Consider the following 23,342-nt stretch of genomic DNA (forward strand, 5'->3'; position numbering starts at 1 on the left):
CCACTAGATGTCAGTGCCATACCACTGGAGTGAAAATACCAACAGAACAGATCAGTGTAATCCAGACATGACAGGTGTCATTTGATTGAATTTGATTGTCATTATAATTCATTGCATCATTGATTGATTGAAGTCTTTATTTATTCTCGAAAAGAGCATGATCATGATCGTTGAGCATTTCCTCATTGAAGAGACCAAAATCTATTCAAATTCAGAGAAGGGTGTTGATTGGTTGTTGTAGCTGGGCTCATGCAGCCTTATTGCAGCGTCACCTCCACAATGAAATGGTCAGTGACCTCCGTTGCCTGTGGGAAAGAGAATGGTCAACTTCATAAATATAGACCGGTCAATATGGTTAAACCCCCCAAATTTGGATACTAAAGGTTTTTCAATTGATTCTGGTACCTCTAGGCATGCTTAAAAACACAAAAATCTAGGAAGGTATACCTCCCAGAAAGGCGTCATTGTCAAGGTGGCGTCCAAGATGGCCGGGAGCATAAAATGGCTATATCTCAAATACTATTCCCACTAGAAAGGTGGTTTTGGTGTCTAACCCTAGGTTGTAGGCTCAATGAATGTGACTGATTCAGAGACATTATCATCAGTTAATTATTTATTGTACGTGAAAAGATTTGTGGTGTTGGACACAGACACAGACACAGAGATGGCTTTCACCGAGGACGGTCGCACCTTTTCACCGCTCCTGCTTTCCACCCCGCGCTCTATTCTTCAACGGCGAAAGCAACACCTTCGCCTCAAAAGGATCATCACTGCCAGCAACAATCTGGTGCTGTTCTACGCTGCTATATTGCAAGGATTAATCTTCATCGAATCCCACAATGTGCAGCTTCAACGGAGAGCGAGTGCAAACGGAGATTTACCGTTGTTAAAGTGTTCGGCGCGAGTAAATCGGTACAAACACGGAGAAGGACACCAAACCAGCTAGACGGCCTTACAGTAAGAAAGATTATTTGGTTGAGTCTATTATTGTCGGGAAATGTACATCCTAATCCCGGCCCACCGACCGTGAAGAGCACCACGGAGACTCGCTATGATCACAACTACAATGGCCTAAGCAACATCACAGCTGATTTCAAACGCGACGGCAGCGCCCGAGAAGGTCCGGTCCACAACATGCAGACAAATAACTTTGTTTGGCAACGGCCCACCTCACCTGATAAGAACGAACCCCAGCAAAGAGCTGGAGAAACAAGGATGGATTATTTGTCCCGGTTAACGTCCGTGCTGGCTTCAAGACCTGCATTCTCAAGCAGACCACCGCCTGAAGGAATGTGGCCGGTGACGAGACAAGGGCTTCCCCAACAGCAGCGTCATCAAGAGGATTTCCTCATGCGCCACACGGGCCCAAGACAACCGCAGGGTATCTCTCAGGTAATCTCCTGGCACCACCGCTTGGCGTCGACGCGGGACAACAGCTTCACCCCTCCCCCACGTCCAACCCCCCTCCCCCTCCTCCGCCTCCACCACCACCACCACCACCAGTCGATACCAGGACAACCGCATAGTATCCCACCAAGAGGAATGCTGGGAAACGGAGTTCCTTTCTCTGTTTTCCAAGCGGTCACTGGACATCTACATGGTTTTCCCCTGTGGGATCGGCGTGGAAACAGAGATTTTTTTCTCACTGAGTTTCCCATTTTCCCACAGGACTTCTGCCTCACCCCTCCCCCACCCCCCTCCCCCACTGCCCTGCTGCAATCACAAAGCCCCCACCCCCCTCCCCCGATCACACCCCCACCCCCCCCCCTCCCCCCACCCCCAACACATCCCCCACAGCAGGACAGAGGAAGGTCTGGCAGTCCCCCCTGCAGAGACCACAAAACCAGCTGATCAGGTTTTAACCCAAACCCCCCTACCCCCCCGCCCATCAGCGACTCCAGACCCCCTCCACCCACCCACCCACCTTTGAAGCTACAGGGACAAAACAACTTAAGGAACCTGACTTTTTCCAGACTGAACAGATGGACACGATTTTCTCCAAAAAAGGCCTACACATCATTCACCTAAATGTGAATAGCCTAAAAAAACCCACAAAGATGTCTGAACTAAGATCCATGTTTGGAAATGGCAAGGTAGGGGTTCTCTCTTTTTCAGAGACAAAACTGGATGGCTCAGTAGACGATTCTGAAATTGAGATTATAGGCTACAATGTCATTAGGAAAGACAGAACTCTTGGTGGAGGAGGGGTATGCATTTATGTGAGATCTGACATCATTTTCAATGTGTACCCAAAATTGGAGAACAACTCCACGGAATCGGTATGGATAAAAATCACCTATCCTCACGCTAAACCCCTGATAATTGGCGCAATCTACAGGCCCCCAGGTCAAAATGAGTTTTATGATTTATTAGAGGAGCACATGGCAATCATTGGAAATTCGGAATTGATTTTGATTGGCGACTACAATACGGATGTACTCCGGAAAGACGCCGCCATATTTAAATCTTTCAGTAAATTCTGTGACATGCATAGCCTCACCCAAATGATAAAAATTATCACGAGGGTAGGCCCCACTTCTCAGACCATCATTGACCTCATTTTGACATCAGACCAATCGAGGATTCCTTTAAGTGGAGTCATTGAGTGCAGTCTAAGCGACCATAACATCATTTTCTGCACGCGTAAACTTCACAGATCTGTGGTTGATTGTCATAGCACGGTCAGCTGCAGAGCTATGAAAACTTACTCATCAGAAGCTCTCACAACAGCTCTTGAGAAAGTGGATTGGTCAAATGTACTCAGTGGCTCCTCGGCTGAGGAGTCTTGGACTGGTTTCAAAACTGCTTTTGTGTCTGTTATTGATAGCCTAGCGCCCAAGAAGGTGGTGAGAGTCAGAGCCCGTACACAACCCTGGATGAATGGAGACATCCTAAATGCCATCAAACTCAGAAACAAAATGTACTCTGAGTTCAGGAAATGCAAAAATGTGCAACTACTTGAAAGATGCAGAAATCAACGAAATGTAGTAAACAAATTGGTCAAAACTGCCAAAAATAATTTCTTAAATGAAAGCATTGAGGCAAACAAAAGCCACCCACAAAAGCTGTGGGAAGCGCTACAGAAATTGGGCTGCAACAACAAAATTCAAACCAAAACTTCAAACATCTGCATTATTTCAAGTGGCGTGCTCATTACCGACAAGCAAGCGGTAGCGAACTGTTTTAACAGCTTTTTTACCACCATTGCAACCCAGTTGGTAAGCAAACTTCCTCAGCATTCAGGTTTGTACGGCTCTGACCACATCCATGCTCACTATGTCAAACTAGGGGCTAAAAAATACTCCTTTTCATTCAAACCAGTAAATGCTGATGATGTGCGGAAAAAACTACTCGCCCTCCAGCCAAACAAGGCCACCGGCCTTGACAATATCCCCACCAGATTCCTCAGAGACGCAGCTACTGCTATTGCCCCCATAGTAGCCCAAATCACAAACCTATCCATCAGCCAGTGTCACGTCTCACAGGATTTCAAGTTGGCGAGAGTAATCCCTCTGCATATAAAAGGAAGCAAATTAGAACCTGGCAACTATAGGCCTGTTTCCATCCTTTGTTCCATCTCAAAGGTTGTAGAGCGATTAATTCAAGAACAAATCAACAGCTACCTCAGCGAGCATAAACTTCCAATCGGGCTTCAGAACCTCCCATTCCACTGACACATGCCTACTGTATCTGACCGACTACATCAAACGTGAGGTAGACGCGGGCAAATACTGCGGCATGGTCATGTTGGACCTCCAAAAAGCGTTCGACACTGTAAACCATTAAATTTTACTTGATAAGCTGAGGGCGATTGGTTTTGACTGCACATCACTAAACTGGATGAGATCTTACCTGGAGGGAAGAGAACAAGTGGTTGACATCAACGGAACCATGTCCTCATCCCTCCCGGTGAGCTGTGGGGTTCCTCAGGGTAGCATTCTAGGGCCGTTACTGTTTCTTCTATACATTAACGACATGAATGCTGCCTGTAACTGCAAATTGTTCCTGTTCGCTGATGACTCGGCACTCCTGATCTCGGGAGAGGACAAGTTGCAAGTTGAGGAGGCGCTCAGCTCTCAAAAATCCGTACTTGGCTTACCGATAACAAACTGTCACTACATCTTGGAAAAACTGAATCCATTCTCTTTGGGACCAAACATTCCCTCAGACAGATGGATGTAAATGATTTCAATGTCAAAGTCGATGGCACAATTATCACAATTAGCAAAGAAGAGATTACCTATTTGGGTTGTATCCTTGACAAATACCTGACAGGTGAAAGCATGGCTACAAAGGTGGTCAAAAGAGTTAACCAGAGAACCAAATTTATGGGCAGAGTTTCCTCTTTTGTCAACCCTCAGGCCCTCAGGACCCTCTCTGGGGCCCTGATTCAACCACTTTTTGACTATGCTTGCACCTCCTGGTACTCCAACACCTCAGTGTCACTGAAGACTAAGCTTCAAACCTCCCAAAACAAACTGATTCGGCTACTCCTCGGATTGGGGCCCATGACCCACCTTTCTCCCACCCATTTTGCCAGCCTAGGCTGGCTCAGGGTGGAAGACAGGGTTAAACAACAAAAAATGGGACTGGCCTTCAAAATTGTAAATGTAAATTTGCCCGATATGCCCCCTATTCCCGCATATCTGAGTAAATACCTCCAAAAGGTTAGCGACACCCACAGTCACAATACCAGAGGGAGCGTTAACAACAATTTGGTACCACCCACCCATAAAACAAACATGGGCAAATTCTCCTTCTACAGCACTGCCACCCAGGATTGGAATAGTCTAACTCCATCCCTCAAAAAATGCAGTTCGCTGGGCTCATTTAAAAGAGCCTTAAAAAAATCACCTTTCAGGTGGCCAAAGGAGGAGGTAGTACCATTTTCCCGTTAGACAGCAGACCCCCCCCCCCCCCCTGTTCTTGTACATATCTTTTTCCCCCTCTTTTTATTTTTTTTGTTGTACATAGTGATATTTTTTTTTTTTGCTGTTTTTTTTGTAATGATATTCGAACTGTGGTGCCACTATATATGTATATGAATTGAATACCAAGGCCCTCATTGGAAACAAGTCCGCAAGGACTTTTATGAACGGACCTGTTAGACAAAGTATTTTAAATGTAACTGTGCTGTTTTACATTTTTTGCCTAATAAAATATTCATTCAATCAATCAATTGACAAAGGGCCTGCTTTCCATATTAAGGTTGTAAAGGAGTCCCTGTGCTTCAGTCTTGTGAACGGCAATAGCTGAATGGGTAGAGAGGCCTCTGGCCAAACAGATGGTCCCAGGTTCAATTCCTGGCCCCCGGCTATGTGTCGAGGTGTCCTTGAGCAAGGATGAAAACTGAATTTCCCTCAAAAATTAACCTAAATGGGACCACAGAGGTGACTGATGATCTTAGGCCAAGTATTGGCTGTCCTCTTTGGTGGAAAGTGCACAGATTCCCTCGCAACAATGCAATATAACAACTTCAGAAAGAATGTTGTCTCATCTTTGTTGTTTGCATCGCCTGAACGTCTGTACTAACTGAATCTAATACCAAACTTCACGAGAGCATATAACTTGGTGTGCCCAGTGGCGGACTTAACTGTAGATAAGGTTAGGCGACCGCCTGGGGCCTCAAGAGTTAGGGGACCTCATGAAAAATAAATACAAAATTGTGCCCGGAGAAGTGAATGGAAAATGTACTTTGTATCCATGCTGGCAATGTCACAGCCATCTCCCGTCTTAATATTTAGAGGAAAATGAAGGAAAAAAACGAAAAAAAATCGCGCGTGTGCGAAGTTCCCGCCCCTGGGGCCTCATTCTATGGTTCCAGATCCTTAAATCCGCCCCTGGGTGTGCATAAGACAACAAGTGTATAATGGTCGGGTAAACCTGGATTACTTGACTACTTTGTGTGGTAATAGATATATTCCAAAAAGGTTTATATACATTTTTACATTAACATTTTATTTTACGTACTTTGTACAATGGGATATCACCTTGGGACGGACACCATCATGGATTTGCCCCCAAAAAAATGGACTGATGGTAATTTCACAGATTCAGTCACATTCACTGAGTCCTAAAACATAGTTAGACACCAAGACCACCTTTCTACAGTAGGTTGAATAGTAGCTCAGATATAGCCATTTAAGCTCCTTCTATCTCGGACGCCATCTTGAAAATGACACCTTTCTGGGAGGTATATTTAGTTTTTTATTGTCTAACTGAATATGATTTTTTATGTATCACTTTCGGAGGATGTACCGACTCTATTTTATGTATTCATTCATTTGTTTTACAAATACATCATACAGTATACCGTATATATTGTACAAACATACATAACATGTCTTCAGAGAGAAGAATAGCATACTGTAAATGCCAAGCACAGGTTATTCCCTAGTGGATTATTTGCATTTAATGAACTGGAATGCATTTATGCCTGAACTGAATTTGTATTATGTGGGATCTGAACTAACATATTTTTATATTATTCAATTTTTTGGGTGAAAACAAGCTTTTGAAAATTGACCTAATTTTGACTTTGAATTTACTTTGTTAAATATTTGATTTGTTCTATTGCCTCGAATTGCATTAATGAACGTAATGTATATGTAAAACCTTAACCAGGTGCAAGCTACTGTGTCTATAAATGGTAATCATCTTTCTAGGGGTTTAACTCTAACTCTTTAGCTGTCTCACTACACTGTGTTGATCAGGTCTAACACATTTTTTTCAGGTCCACATTCGTACCAAAACTTGTACCCCAGCGGGGCTGGGGAGGGCCCATTGTAGTTCAAAGTCAATTACTTGAGCAATGTCACGCACAACACGTGGCTTCATGGGGATGTTTGCCACAATCCTAGAAATACAAGGAGATGACAGGAGATGAGGCCTTTTTGTTGTGTCCTTTGCAATTGTATACTACAGTATGCATGTACAGTATATGGATGCGTGTGTAGACCTATGTATGTACTGAATGTATGCGTGTATTTTTATTATTTTCATTTTATTCTTGTGTGCGTGCGTGCGTGCGTGCGTGCGTGCGTGTGCAAGCATGCATGTGTGCGTGCGTGCGTGCGTGCGTGTATGTGTGAGTGCGTCTCTACCTATCATAGGCACAGGGTGGTTTGGGGGGCTTGTGTCCCACAGCAGTGTTCATCGAGTCATCGATCAGCCAATGGAAGTCTCTTCTTTGTGTGTGGAGGCGGATGTCCTCCCAGTCTTCCCCACTGACATAGGTGCAGGCTGCATTGAAGTCACCCAGTAGCAGTATGTTCTGTCATGAAGATGACAGAGAGAGGCAGCGAATATAGGACACAGAGGAACACTTAGGGCAGGTACACACCGTAGGACTTTTAAAGTGGTCGGGAGTCATCTGATCGTTAAGCATTACACATTGCAGGAGTTTATTTCTTGAAATCGGCTGTCATGTATCGTTGTGGTTTTCACCGGGAGCGTGTCTATGTTCCCCGGAACATAGGGCCTAACCTAAACCTAAACCTAACCCTAACCCTAACGTCAACGTATTTGCCCATTCAACCTTCAAAAGGACTAAGTGGGTTAAAGACACACATAATCAAACAATGGACCTAGGAAGACTTAGATGAACAAATGCAAAATAATAAGGACCTTAAAAATAAATGTCTTAAGGTTCTCATTACTCTAAGCCTAACCCCTGTAGCAGAAATAAAGAATTGTTCTAGTCCCAGGAAAGACGCACTAGGATTGACCAGTAGTCACTGGGAGGTTCAGTTGGGGCAAACGCAGTCCCCACAAACATCATTTACTATTCTGTGCCTATCGGTACATAATTCGGACGGGGCTGAGTAGGCTCAAAGCGAACTTTCAACACGGCAACTCGCGCGCCTTAGCGCGCTCGGTGGTGCTTCCCGTGGCTCAAGTTCGCTTGAGACTGCGCCCCTCCATCGCGGTTGGGTCCATAACTACATTTGTATTCTTAAATCTTTTATTGAGTCCTAGTCCGGTAAACATTCTTATAATGAGACTATGGATGATTTTTGGTATGCGGTCCAACTAAGGTGGGACTCAGGATGACTGGACGTACCTGCCATGCACAGTCCCCAGTGAACATTCCTCACAAAGTTCACTGGCAATTTTATTTATAGTTTGTAAACATGCCTAAAAACCTAAACTTTGAAGAAAGGGAAAATGGTTAACCCTAATGGGGAATCCTTTCTTAGGAAAGGCGAAACAGCCAAAAAGAACTTAGGGCTAAGATTTAGATTAAAGACTTAGTAAACAGAATGTAAAAATACAAGGACCTTAAAATTAAAGAGTAACGGGATCCCAAAAAGACTTTCTTTCAAAAACAAGATGGCGAGAGCAAAAATTCCTTGCTCTGCCTTTTTCGGAAAAGATGCCCTTTCTAAAAAAGGCTTAGCACTGAAGTCCAACCCAAACCATTCCCTAACCCTAACCTTAGTGGGGGAACATAGAACCCGGGAACATAGGGATGACCCCTTTTCACACTATAGATTGATCCCCGACCAGGGAGGGATTACACACTGTAGGATAGTTCACTAGGATGCTATCCAGAGTCAGACCCAATACATACATTTGTTTTTATTCCAATTCATTTTAACAGACATCTCCCGTGATATATGCGCATCTATCTCTCTCTCTCTCTCTCGTCAAGTGCACAGAAGCAGTGTTGCCATGTCTGCTTATTATAAGCGACTTTGGGCTTGTTTTTTCTGTAAAGTTGTTTGAAAGTGTAGTTTGCCTTGTTTCCTAATGTTGTTTGAACCAGTTGACAAAAATTGTCATGGCAAGGACCCCCAAATTAATATTTGTCCGCAGACCTCCCCCCTTCTGAAAATATGTTGTGCCCATAGCCCCCCAATACAAGATCTGTGTGGATTTGGAAAATATTCCACAATTTTCAAATTTTTTCAAGACTTTTATTTGAAAATAGCTGCGACGCATTGTGAGCTTGTAGATCGTCTATTTTCAAATATTCAATGTATTTGTATATAGGTTTAAAGTGCTCATGTGACCTATAGTCGCTTTTGTTGGGCTTGGTTTCATAGAAGGGCTTGCTTATTTCTCTCGCAAAATCTGGCAACTCTGTTTACACGCTGCACTCAGCCACTCAAAGGCGACAGAACCAAATATCTAACCTGCTAGATATTTGAAACGGTCGGGAAGCCCATTGCCGAGCGTAATTATCGTGGCCGGATCGTCTCGCAGAGCCTTTCACACACAGCGACCAAAACCTCGCCGATCACAGCCCGATCGGCATCAGATCGCCGGTTTTAAGTGTGCGTAGAGACATTAATTACTTGTTTTCCCCATTGGGTGTTGACATAATTCACGACATCAACCAGAGCATCAATCTCCTTGCATGCAGCCCATTTTGGAGAGGTGTGCTGGGGGATCAACACAAACTCCAAGCTCTGATCTGTGGAGGGGGATAGAGATACAGTAGAGGGAGGGAGGAGGACAGAGTGAAGTGTGTTAATAGGATCCTGCCATGCAAAATGTCTTCACTTTCTGTAATTTTCTTAATGTTTCTGTCCTCTTGAAGACATTTATTTCTCTCATAGATAGCAGCATAAGTACACACACACGCGTGCTCACACACACACACACTGCGCGCTCACACACACACTGCACGCTCACACACACACACACACACACACACACACACACACACACACACACACACACACACACACACACACACACACACACACACACACACACACACCTCAGGCAATTTACCAGCTATGGACTGGAACTTGGCAAGATAAGGTGGTCTGTCGAAAGTGCGGGGACGAGGAGGTACATACTGGAACGTATCTACTTTATTCACTGTGGCGGTGCTAATGACAAGGGAAAAACAAATAAACCCTTTTATTAAAACAAAACAAAGTTAATATTGAGAAAAATAATAATGTAATAAAACAAAAAGTTAGATGCTAGGTTCATGGTTTACCTGGTACACTAGTTACTTCAGGCACTGCACTGTCCCTGAATAATATGTACGTTATTACTGTATTTACCTTGCTTATTGTAAGTCGTTCTGGATAAGAGTGTCTGCTAAATACCTCAATTGTAATTGTAAATTGAAATGGTTTAGGGTTATGGTTAATAGAGATACATATTTGAATATAGAAAGGGGTTATTTTTAACAGGTTTAAGTAGTTAGGTGTTAAATATGGTGGTATTGTTATGGTGTTACATCTGTACCATTATATATAACTAGAGGTTTGGGCCAAGAACAAAGGTGCTGCGGCCAAAGATAAAGTGCTGCGGCCAAAAAGAAGGAAAGTTGCTGTGGCTAAAATGTAGGCTACACAATACATGTGTGAGGTATGGCTGAAGCGTTGCATTTCCTCGTGAGGGGTTCTAGGGCTTCTAATGGTTCTACCGAGGGAAGACCCGCCCTTCCAGCCCTTCCAGCCCTTCCAGCCAATAGCATTCGTTTCCGGTAGCTTTTCTACCGGTAGGTGGATTGGAACTTGCCATTGAATTGACACGTTTTGGCTTCAAAACGGGACTGTAAAAACAATGGGGCTCCCGAATTCGTCCATATGTTTTCGCAGTCTACGATTGAGTCAATGTTTTTTGTGAGGATATACAGTACCTACCCTAGGGGACACGGGGAGAACATGCAAACTCCACACAGAAAGGCCCTTTCGCCAACCCCACCTAGGGTATGGGCACTGATGATGCGGAGGAGAGGACACGTCCCTCTGCGCCCACAGCGTCCCCGGCAGGAATCGAACTAAGTAATGGTTTTGGTGATGAAAGATTTCCACCCGACATCAACGATAAAAGTCAATTACAGTGGTTGTATGAAACCCTGTAAAGAATCTGATAAATAGGATTTCATCTTTTATTTTTATCATTTGTATGTTTGGAATGTTATTAAAGAATTGTCTCGTCATTAAAGATATGGTTCATATTGTTCATTATCTTATTTGAGTTTTCCAATAGTGTAACTTCAACTGTGTCAGTATGACCTTAAATCTAAACTATGTTTATCAACATGAGATGAGATCATAATACTGCAGCCTTATGCTTTCCGGTGCCTGGTACGGAAAGATAAGGTCAGATCACAGGGCCCCTTTCTCTCTATAATGATGTACCAAGCTCTCTCTCCCTCCCTTGAGGGGAGTGACTTACTGACTGTATGTAAACTGTTGCTTTACTCTGTATGTCTGAGAATGCATTCTCTGAATAAACCAATTTATTGAACTCCGTATTCTCTTCTCATATTTGGTTCCGCCTCACGTTAACTTTAACTGAGTATTTCAGACTCAAGATTTTCCTAGCTATCAGAATCCTAGTGTGTACTTGCAGAGTGATGCAATGTGTTTTACTGTACTTGTAGATGTAGACATATCGTTCTTTGTATTTGCTGCCACTGCGACCCAGTTCTTCACTCACAGTGCTGCGGTACTGGTGTACTGCTCTGAGATGAATAGACATAAACACAATTATACAATCACTCACACACGCACGCACGCATGCACGCGCACACGCACACGCTCACGCACACACACACACACACACACACACACACACACACACACACACACACACACACACACACACACGATCATACTTGTATAACATTATGACTTGAGAGACTTGATGACAGAGTCGTGCAATTTCCAAATTGCCGAAGTATAAAATAGAGTTTAAAGGGGAATTTTGGACCACGGTTTTCTTACCTTTTCTATGATGTTATGATATCGGATAGGATGAATGGTACAGTAGAAAAAATGTCATAACTCCATCCCGGGTCCGCCACAGCTGAAAACGCGTGCCAATAGGCCTTGCGCTAGATCGCATATTTTGATAGCTTTTTTTTTTTTTTTTTTTTTTGAGATCTGACATTCATAGTGACAGAACACTATGCAATGTGATTGTCTTGAATGCGCCGCACCGGATGTCTTGCTAGACGAGATTCAAATCTTGAGATTCAAATCTTGAGATTCAAATCTTGAGATTCAAATCTTGAGATTCAAATCTTGAGATTCAAATCTTGAGATTCAAATCTTGAGATTCAAATCTTGTCTAGCGAGATTTCCGGTGGGGCGCATTCAAGACAATCACGTTGCATAGTGTTCTGTCACTATGAACGTCAGATCTCACCAAAAAAAAAAGAAGCTTGTAGATCTGCTATTTTTGCTACTTTTGTGTGACATGGTATGGCCCGACAGTATATGCAATGTGGCCCTCTGGAGTGAGTGTGGAAATATAGTGGCCCTCTCCATCATCAAAGTTACCCACCCCTGACTGTTGAAAACAATGTAAAACCACTGGATTACAGAGATGGTCTTACATGCTGTTGACCGCTCTCAACAGTGCATCGACTACAGGCAGGTTAGCATCACTGTCTCTGACTTCCTGGATCACAATGATGTCATAGTTATAGATAACCTACAAAACAAAATGTTAAGGAAACATTGACGTTATTTTTGCCCATTTGTTGACTTTTCATTACTTTTTAAATGTAGTTGTAACAGCAGTTGAACTTATTTTAATGTTCTCATCAAATCTAAATTGAAAATATACAAATGCTAACCAATTCCTAAAATAAAAAATGTGTTAATTCTACCGAAATGTTCACCATCACTGTAGGCTTAGGTGATATAGGGTTAATTAAAGAAAAAGCTACAATATGGTCTCTGCTTTTTCACAATTGAACTGTATAATAGTTATAAATAAAAGATTTGCCGATGCAAATCACTTAAAGTTCCAGTGTAAGATAGTGTCAACATTAACCCTTCCATTGTGTTAGGGTCTTTTTTGACCCGTTTTCAAGTTTGAATAGGTAAAAAGCACCCTTTACATTTCTTTATTGGAACGAGGCTTCATGATATCCTCAGAAATAGCCATTTTAACGCAACAAAATTATTTATCATCATTTTAATTAATTCTGATGGTCTCAAAAAAAAAAGTGACACTTGTGGTGTTAAGGTCCGAAATGACCCGGCAAAGAAGTGTGGCTCAATTCCCCCCCAAATTGTCAATATTCAATGTTTACATGTTTGAGAGTGAGAGAGACTTGTCCTCAATTAGCATTTGCTATCAGGAGTAAAATAAAGTTTGAGTTTATGAAAAATAAATGACTTTTATCTTCTATGGTATACGGGTCATTTCGGACCCTAACACCACTAGTGTCACTATTTTTTATAATTTTAACATTTTTGAAAGTTAAAAAACAAAAACAAGTACTTTTTTTTTTTTGAAATTAATTATTATTATTATTAATTATTATTATTCTTAATTATTCTATTATAGCTAGATAACCATTATTAACCATCATTATCCATCATTATCCATTGCCTTCATTATAGGAAATTTAATGAGTGAATTTTAACATTTTAATAATAGAAAACGAGATATATTGAAAGATGAAACCCTAGCCCTAACCCAACATAATATTTTAAAAAGTGTTTACATGGATATGAATGCATTACAAGTCAGCTATGAGATGGGAGAAAAAAAATATGAAAATACTTATTTTTTTAGTATTTTGGGCTGATTTAAATCACGGGTCAAATTTGACCCGCTAACACCAGTGGATGCAGTTTTCTAACACAATGCAAGGGTTAAGCTTCATAAAAAAAGAAAAGAAAAAACTAACTATGTACTTTTGTAACTGAAACATAAAAAAAAAAAACATGAACATACACAGTATACAGGTTATTTGTATCAGGACAATTATTTGGGCAAATGCGGTTGCCAAGAGAAACAGTGTGAAAACCTGCAGTGTTTCATACCTCAGCGATGTAATTCAGGATGGCAGCTTTTTTCAGACTGGGGTTGTCGAGATTGGCCTTACTCCGACCAAAACATTTGATGTTCCAGGCTCCCACCCGGAGCTGAGCACAGGCCAGCTGCAACCCACCCAGCAAGAGGACCAGACAACACACTAAACGCATCCTGGGGTGAGAAGAGAAGGGATAAGGTCAGGTAAGAGCAGGTAGGTAACATGTAAAATAAAACTTCAGTGGCCTAACCCATGGGAAATAGGATCATGAAGTGGATACCTGTAGACTAGGATACTCTATCACCAGGTGGATGTAGGCCTAGCCTACTGTATGGAAAGACACAAGAGCGCTATTAAGGACATCTTAGATAAGACCAGTCTTATTAGTTAATTTAAGACGTGGAGGTTTGACCAATGCCATTTTGCTATTATGGGTGCGGTAGGCTAACTTGCGCACTGCACCATGGTGCTATGCGGTAAAACAGCCCTGAATTAGTCATGGATGTGTTTGGGCGTTACTTTAATCAGAGTACCCGCTTGCATTCCCTTTAAGATCAGCCAAGACGCAGTGCTATTCCATGCGTTAAGCGGTAAGAGCAAAAGAGAAAGAAACTGTTGTATCTGACAATACATTATGATATTATTATGTTGTTGCACACTAGTTGTTACGGCCAGCCGTATTTGTATTTATTATTATATATTTGTATTTGGTTTATTTAGGTATAATTATGATGCTTTGGAATATTGTGCGATTATTTGTGGTTTGTGTTATATTGTTTTTCTATGTTCCATGTAAGGTCATGAGTGGTGGTGGAAGCTGTGAGTCTGAGTCTGGGTGTGGTGCTGGTATGAGTGAGTGAGTGATTGACTTCCAGCTGTCCAGATTGACAGGTCCAGCCTCTGGCCCTGTTCCCCTGCTCCCATTCGTCGTCCCTTTGTCTCCGCCCAAGCCAGGGTTGGCTGTTCTCTGAAGCTCACCTACAAAAGCTCATTCTGCCCTGACTGTCATGGGGACTGGTCGCTCTCATTTGAAAGAGCAAGCAGAGATTTCAATCCCTCTGTCTCCCCGAACCCATGTAGCCTGTTTGTTCCTTTGTCCTTCAGTTACTTTGTTTGATCTTTAGTTATCTTATAGTTAAACCTGTTGCTTTCTGACCCGTATTATTGAGTTAGTTACTTTATATATATTTGCCTATTTCATTCATTATTGTATTAATCTGTTCACTTGCCTTGTAGGGGTGTTTGGTCTTTTTTATTTGGTTTAACCACTTCCTTGTTTCTGTTGATTCTTTAGTTAGGAAAGTAAGTTTAGTATTGTATATTTTCTTTTGTTAGGTTTAGGTTAGGGGGTAATTTTCTTTATTAGGTAGACATTTTGCAAATGTAAACCGACACCCTGAAGTTTTTGGCACTTATGAAAAAAAGACAAAAAGAGCTTGAAATCTCTGCACAAAAAAAGGAAAATAAAATCAATTCATTTTTGAAAGCGACTTTGTCCTCCATTATTATGTCACCTCCCGTACCCTAGACACGGGGTCGTAACATAATTTGGGGGCTCGTCCGTTCCAAATTATAGCATAATATCGATCCAAATTATAACATAATTTGGGGGCTCGGTTTAAAAATTTTACCCCTGAAACGTATTCCTTTTTTGAAAGTTACTTTTTGAGTTCGTTTTAACAGGTTGCATGGGTTTGGTTCGGTTCGTTTTGGTTCTGGTGAGTAGTCAATTAAGCTTTGTTCCATTTTTGTTTTGGTTGGCAGGTTAGGTAGAGTATTTGATTCGTTGTAATGTCCGCTGTAGAAACAGATGAGGTTGCATTCACTTTCCCAACTTCTCCCACTTTAGACAAATTAGATAAATGCACTGAAATTGAGTTAAATTGGATGGCAAAAGTCTTCAAAATTTTGGTCCCATCGGGTGCCAATAAGGCCAAACTGAGGTCTTTTGTAGAGGGAAAACTTACTGAAAAAGGGCTCATAAAGCGTGTAAGCACCGGGCTGGCGGAGAATATGGCTGGGCGTTCGGGTGAGAATGTGGAGGCGGCTGCTGACACAGACTCCCCTGCGCTCACTGAGCTTGAGGATGGAGAGGCTAAGGCCTCACCTCAGGACTCAGAAACAGACCCGCTTATAGCTCGCATCACTGCTGGGGGGGACTCGCATAGTCTAGGGCTGGCCCTCCGCCTCCGAGAGGTGGAACTCGCAACAAAAACCAAGGAGGTTGAGCTGATGCAACTCCGCATCAGGGCCGTAGAGCTCGACAGGTCACCTGCCCCTCAGCTAAGCAGGACAAGTGGTTCTGGAACTTCGGGATGCCCTCCAGATTTCAACGTCAGTAAGCATATTCCTCTGGTACCACTCTTTAAAGAGACAGAACTTGATTCGTATTGTGACGCAATTGAGCGCATTGCAACCACTGTAAAATGGCCTAGACATGTGGAGTATTACTGCAATGCAAATTGGTGGGAAGAGCTCGGGAGGTTTGTGCAACCTTATCAATTGAGTTTAGCTTAGAGTATGATGTAGTAAAAGAAACCATACTACAGACATGAGTTGCTGCCGGAGACGTACAGCCAAAGGTTTAGTGGTGAGAAAAAAATGCCAATCAAACATGTGGAATTTGTATGAGATAAGACTGTGTTTTTGATAAATGGTGCTCAGCAAGCAAAGTATTGATGACTATTCACCAGTTCTGTGAGTTAGTCCTATTAGAGGAATTCAAATAATGAACAAAAGGTTGATTCTGTGTCCCAGGTTGCTGCGTGCACCGAGGAATTAGTTAAACGCGTGTGTGTCTGTGTATTAGGATGATCATTTGTTTCGTGTGGTGTCTTTGACTTTGGTTGTGTCTTAGTCCTTTTGTTCAGTATTTTTGCTCGCTTCTGTCGTCTGTGCTTGGGAGGGCACACATGACAGAAGAAACTTTGTGCCCTTACCCACTCGTTTTCTCTTTGAATCCCTATTACCCACTCAGTGATCGTGTATTCGATTTTTCCCACTCGATAACTTTGTTCGTACCCCCTTTCCTCCCCTGTTTTTCGGATTGTGTCTTCGTTCGATTTGTAAATATGCAAAAAAAAAAAACGTGAATTTGGAAAAACCCTGCCATTGGTTTTCGTTTTGTCTGGTGCACTTGCACTTTGTTCTCCAAAAAAAACTATGGCTTAAATATGTGGGTTTTTTTTTAAAGAATAAAAAAGACAGCCATCTTTGGGGGAACATGCACAACAGACATTTCGTAGCAACTTCTGTGTTTGGTCATTTTGTTAAAAGTTATTGGCAGACCCCACTTTAACACTTTAACACGCATACATTTGTAGTCCTGTTTTTATCATTCCGATGGTGTTTTATGCGTTTGTGCCACTCGGGCTTTGTAATACACCCTCCACGTTACGGAAAACGGCAAGGTGTACCTCATGTGTTTTGCAGTAAATTGCAATCACTGATTTGAGCATATTCACACTTTGGAGGTTGAGGGACCTCATTTTTGAAACTTAGGATGGTGAGTTCGGCTGTGCATTATGTGTCTCGTTTAGCCCCTTCTGGAGATAACTTTTGGGGGGGAAGTTTTCTTTAGGGAGGGGGGTGTTACGGCCAGCCGTATTTGTATTTATTATTATATATTTGTATTTGGTTTATTTAGGTATAATTATGATGCTTTGGAATATTGTGCGGTTTGTGTTATATTGTTTTTCTATGTTCCATATAAGGTCATGAGTGGTGGTGGAAGCTGTGAGTCTGAGTCTGGGTGTGGTGCTGGTATGAGTGAGTGATTGACTTCCAGCTGTCCAGATTGACAGGTCCAGCCTCTGGCCCTGTTCCCCTGCTCCCATTCGTCGTCCCTTTGTCTCCGCCCAAGCCAGGGTTGGCTGTTCTCTGAAGCTCACCTACAAAAGCTCATTCTGCCCTGAGCTCATATATTTGCCTATTTCATTCATTATTGTATTAATCTGTTCACTTGCCTTGTAGGGGTGTTTGGTCTTTTTTATTTGGTTTAACCACTTCCTTGTTTCTGTTGATTCTTTAGTTAGGAAAGTAAGTTTAGTATTGTATATTTTCTTTTGTTAGGTTTAGGTTAGGGGGTAATTTTCTTTATTAGGTAGACATTTTGCAAATGTAAACCGACACCCTGAAGTTTTTGGCACTTATGAAAAAAAGACAAAAAGAGCTTGAAATCTCTGCACAAAAAAAGGAAAATAAAATCAATTCATTTTTGAAAGCGACTTTGTCCTCCATTATTATGTCACCTCCCCTACCCTAGACAGGGGGTCGTAACACTAGTATACACACACTGTCTTGAGCCAATACAGGCCATGAAGTACATTTCAGCCAGGGAAGAACATTGTGACAGGTACAATTAATGACTGGCTCAGGTTCACTTACAAACATCTGGAGTTCAGCCAAACTCCCCGTACCATTTCTCTGTTTATGTCTCACACTCACACACACACACACACACACACACACACACACACACACACACACACACACACACACACACACACACACACACACACACACACACACACACACACACACACACACACACCCCTCCGTCCTATGCAAAGTGCATAGACACACATGTGAAGTCTAGATATAAATACTGTGAAGACATAGAAACCTCGGCCTCTGTTGCCCGGCCCCTTCCACCGCCCGCAGCAAGGCAGTAGATTGACTCCTGTACTCTGTTTTATTCAATAAATCAAATTGGGAACAACTTGTCTGGACCTTACAACAATGTTTCACACTTGTACAATATACCACAAGACCTCACATTGAAAGGAGAGATGTCCAACTGCAGACATGGCCGTCATAACCACTGTAGCGCAACTTGCATGATAGGGATTGCGCATAAGATGGTGGCGTTATCACCTAATTATCACCTAAGATGTGGATTTAAGACGTGCATAATAGGGCCCTTAGAGTCCAGGCAGATCCTCAATCATCTGTTTATTTGAGTGCAGGCAGGTTACAAACAGCATAGCAGAAGCAGGCAGTGCTCACGAGCTCCTCTCCGTTCAGTTAAATATAATATCTCCACAACATTTATACCCTCCTTAATGTGTTTTAATTCCCTTTGGTCGGCCCCCTCCTTCCTGTCTGGTTATTTATCAATCTATCAGGCACATAACACCATCGGAATTACTTCATTTCCGAGAATTTCAGGGTTCGCTCTAAAAAAAGGTTGGTCTGATAACTCATGACAACTCGATGATTTGTGTGCATGTTCGCACTTGGCCTCTTATGGGACCTTTCATGGCTACCTTCCCAGAAGCTCTCCCTTAGACCTTTAGCCTAGTCCCACTGAGTGCTTGCTGACTTGAGAGTAGAAGCATCTGGAGGCCTCTTAACTTTACATAGGATTTCCCCCTGTATACATGTCTCTTTTATATTGGTATTCTGCCACTACATTCATTAAAACAAAAAATCACACCCATTGTGAAGTGAGCGGTGCTATTTAAAAACAACAGTGGTCATCACAGTGATGGAAGCTCACTTTAAAAAAAAAGTATTTTTTTTGAAGTGAGTGGTGCTATTTATGAGTTATTAATTTCATCATGCGTCTCGCTAGCCAATCACAGTACTGAATACACAGTGAATACACAGTGAATACACAGTACTGAATACCAATCAGCCAATCACAGTACAGCGAAAGACAAATTTTCACCACGGATGGGTCCCAAACCCACTTATAGGAGCGGCTACACCGCTCAACAAACAGGACTGGGATAAAATGTTTAGAAAGGAAACATTACAAACCAAACTGTTATTTTCATGTGTAGTATCTTAATACACCCATATATGGACTTATAAAGCCTGATTTGATACATTCAGACAAGGCTTTAAGACTGATATTGAGAGCTTTAAGACTCATACTGAGTAGCACAGCTCATATTCCACAGTGGTTGCAATAGCACTAGATGTCCATTTCACAGGATGTTGGCCAGATGTCACCAGACCTTAGCTGACCTTTAGGAGCCAGGGCGCTGCCCTTCCACATAGACATTACAACACTGGCACATACACACACACAATCACACAACTCATGCACTCATGGACACACACAAACCAATTAAACACATACACATTTACACACACATTTTCAGACGGAGAACGCACATGCATACATGCACACTGAAGTACATCTTTGCACACACACACACACACACACACACACACACACACACACACACACACACACACACACACACACACACACACACACACACACACACACATTTAGACATCTGGACCAGAGCACACACACCTCATGCACAAACTTAGAAAGTAGCATGCACGTGCATACACACTGGGTTAAATAGCAGCCCAATTCTCTGTACTTTGAGATTTTTGGGAGTCTTTGCCGTTGCAAATTTACCATAGAAAGTCCTGTATATGTAACTATGTAACCCCCTTTTTGTTCTCCTTAATACATTAACTATGGGGAAAGAATGCCTGGACCCTCATGTCTACCTCAATAAAGGCAAAATTAACACAGATGTGCACTTTACCACACATGCAAAGTTGCAATGCAATAACTTACAATGAACTTTCTACAAAGAGTTTCTTACAAGTGCAGACCTATTCTTCCTTTGCATGTATTGCCGTTTAATATTCAACTGTTTTTGATGAATTTGACCCAATTTAACCATTTGGGAAATAAACTAATCACCATTCATTGCAACAAAACTAGATGCATAAAAAAAGTTAGACATCTTCAATTTCCGCATGCGTTACTCTGTATTGCACTTTCTCAACATTACCATAGTTACCTGCTGCTGAAGAGAAAGCACAGAATGTGAATCCAGTCAGTTCTCAGAGGCAGCACCAGAAGGTCTCTATAGTGGCTGGTTTGTAGATAGATAGACCTTTATTGATCCAGTCTCCAGAGGCAGCACAGCAGCTTAAGGAACACAGGTACAGAAACAGAACAAAACGTATAGATACAGATAAATAGCGTGTGTAGAGCACTGTTTCCCAAACAGTGGGTTGGGTTGTGGACCCATTTTTATGGGTTACGAGTAAATAGCCTACTACTTTTTTGTTTTTAATTATTATTCCGAACGATTTTACAAATTCAAATTCAAAAGTTTTTCAATAATTCCGGGGAAGGCATCAAATATCTCTTTTGGGTCTTAACACATTGGGTGCCAGCATTTTTTCATAACAACTTACGTTGGGTGCCAGCATTCTCCCCATTGACTGCGTTTTGCTGTTTAAGGCTCTAGACTCCACGAGGAGCAAATCCATGTAAAAAAAAACATCCATTCATGTTGCGCGATGACCCTGGCTACAGCCTGGAACGATAACATTTCACTCGCGAGTTACAATGGGGGGGGATCGCGCATCGCGCATGACCGGTTTTCCCCACCGGAAACAGATTCGGAGATATAGGTGTTTTAAAGAAGGAAATAGACAGGAAGTGGATGGGAGCCATGTTTTTGTTTCCGGTGATCTATCTGGCCTATCCTTCTCAAGATCACAATGGGTACTCCCAGAGCTGCTCTAGCCCCGCCCGTGTGGAGAAAAACGAAAAAAACAAAAAGACATATTTCACGGTCTGGACCGTGTTCGGCACCGGACCGCTACTCTGCGCAAACACGGTTCAGACCGTGTTTGGCACCCGATGTGTTAAGCTAAAGCGTTTGGGAATAACTGGTGTAGAGTAATGCACAAATAATGTGTGCAGAGAAAGTACATTTTCTTCTTAATATCAACACATTACTGTATTGAAATGTAGAAAATGTCCAAAGAAAACCTATACATTTCAAACAAATGTCAAAATAGTGAAAATAGCAAATCTACAAGCTCACACAACACGATGCCAGAAAGGTTTAAAGTCCCAGTGGAAAATAGTAATGAAGTTCCAGTAATGGATTAAAATAAAATAAATGAAAAATAAATTTGTATTCTCCTCTAAATACTTCTACCTTGCTTACCTTATTCTTTTACCTGTTGTCTTTAGGAGCAGATGATGAGCAGTCTTCTCCTCGCCTGAATACAATTTAGAAATAGAAATACTCGTAATAGAGATTCGGGTGTCCTCCTTCAGCTCGCAAGAACCTGCTTTTTCACTGTACAGGCCCTTTTTAGAGACAATTTGAGTTCTGCCCATTATCCCTTCCTTTGGGCCTCCCTCTAACTCCGCGATCTATCCTGACACGGTTCCCTCCCCTTATGTCCACCCCCCCCCCCCCCAATTTAAAGGGATATTTCACTTTCAAACATGTTTGGGGTCAATTTAACGTCTACTCAGGTAAAAAAAATACGATAATTTCGCCATATCACAAAAGAGTGTGTGAATTTTAATTCCCTGGCTGCTGATTCGGGATCTGGTTTGGCTTTTCAAAATAAGTCAGTAAATAAGTCAATCTGACCCTAGATCTGTAATCGGAGGCATTAACCACTTAAACCCCAGCATCAGTATATTGTGGGGAAAGCTTTGGCCGAAAATAGCAGATCAACAAGCTCACAATGCTTGTCGATCTGCTAATGAAAAAAAAAACGAAAATGTTTAACTGAAACAACCATACCCACTCTGGATACTAAATACTCAATCTGGGATTAAGAGATTAACTGAAACTACTGAATTGAACAACAACAAAAAATGAAACAAATGGAAATGAATGAAAAATACCAAAATATAGTTTAAATCCTGTTGTTACCTTGTACAACCACCTGAGGGTAGCGTTGGACTACTTTTAGTGTGTGTGTGTGTGTGTGTGTGTGTGTGTGTGTGTGTGCGTGTGTGTGTGTGTGTGTGTGTGTGTGTGTGTGTGTGTGCGTGTGTGCGTGTGTGTGTGTGTGTGTGTGGCTATTTTGTTTGGACAGAATTTGAAATATCTGAAGCCTAAAAGTGTAATTTATCCCAAAATACAGTCAATTGTTGGGCATGAGGAAGAGCATTTTACATACTGTAGGCTAATCCATACATGACCATACGTACAGCAGTTAATCTGATTGCATTGTATTAGTCATATAATTAATTGCATCATGATCATTTAGTATTTCCTCATTGAAGAGACCAAAATCAATTCAAATTCAGTGAAGGGTGTTGATTGGTTGTTGTAGCTGGGCTCTGGGTGTTGATTGGATGTTGTAGCTGAGCTCTGGGTGTTGAATGGTTGTTGCAGCTGGCCTCAGGGTGTTCATTGGTTGTTGTAGCTGGGCTAAGGGTGTTGATTGGTTGTTGTAGCTGGGCTCAGGGTGTTGATTGGTTGTTGTAGCTGGGCTCATGGTGTTCATTGGTTGTTGTAGCTGGGCTCAGGGTGTTGATTGGTTATGGTAGCTGGGCTCTGGGTATTGATTGGTTGTTGTAGCTGGGCTCAGGGTGTTGATTGGTTGATGTAGCTGGGTTCAGGGTGTTGATTGGACGATGTAGCTGGGCTCAGGGTGTTGATTGGTTGATGTAGCTGGGCTCAGGGTGTTGATTGGTTATCGTAGCTGGGCTCTGGGTATTGATTGGTTGTTGTAGCTGGGCTCAGGGTGTTGATTGGTTGTTGCAGCTGGGCTCAGGGTGTTGATTGGTTGGTAGCTGGGCTCAGGGATTCAGCTGCACTTCCACAGGGAAATGGTCGCTGACATCAGTTGG

At 42.2% G+C, this 23,342-nt stretch overlaps 1 protein-coding gene across 1 annotated transcript; it reads right to left on the reverse strand.

Annotated features, from left to right (window-relative positions):
* Positions 1-155: 155 nt before the first annotated feature.
* LOC308103344 (deoxyribonuclease-1-like) lies at positions 156-20,657 on the reverse strand. Its single transcript, XM_080453267.1, has 9 exons — positions 20,524-20,657; positions 13,758-13,920; positions 12,314-12,411; positions 11,351-11,437; positions 9,742-9,842; positions 9,300-9,418; positions 7,104-7,273; positions 6,748-6,856; positions 156-305 (listed from the first exon to the last, which is right to left on the reverse strand). The coding sequence occupies exons 2-9, from the start codon at positions 13,917-13,919 to the stop codon at positions 258-260; spliced, it is 894 nt and encodes a 297-aa protein (XP_080309393.1). The 5' UTR covers position 13,920; positions 20,524-20,657; the 3' UTR covers positions 156-257.
* Between the last annotated feature and the right edge of the window lie 2,685 nt (positions 20,658-23,342).

Source organism: Gymnoscopelus braueri (assembly GCF_963280865.1).
Source record: "Gymnoscopelus braueri genome assembly, chromosome: 16".
NCBI classification, from domain to species: Eukaryota; Metazoa; Chordata; class Actinopteri; order Myctophiformes; family Myctophidae; genus Gymnoscopelus; species Gymnoscopelus braueri.

Excerpts from the sequence above, each read along its gene's own strand:
- LOC308103344 (XM_080453267.1), bottom strand. The coding sequence starts at position 13,919 with ATGCGTTTAGTGTGTTGTCTGGTCCTCTTGCTGGGTGGGTTGCAGCTG. Across the intron at positions 9,419-9,741 it reads CAAGTTCCAGTCCATAGCTG|ATCAGAGCTTGGAGTTTGTG; the intron begins GTAAATTGCCTG and ends CCCCCTCCACAG. Across the intron at positions 7,274-9,299 it reads ACACCCAATGGGGAAAACAA|AACATACTGCTACTGGGTGA; the intron begins GTAATTAATGTC and ends TCTTCATGACAG.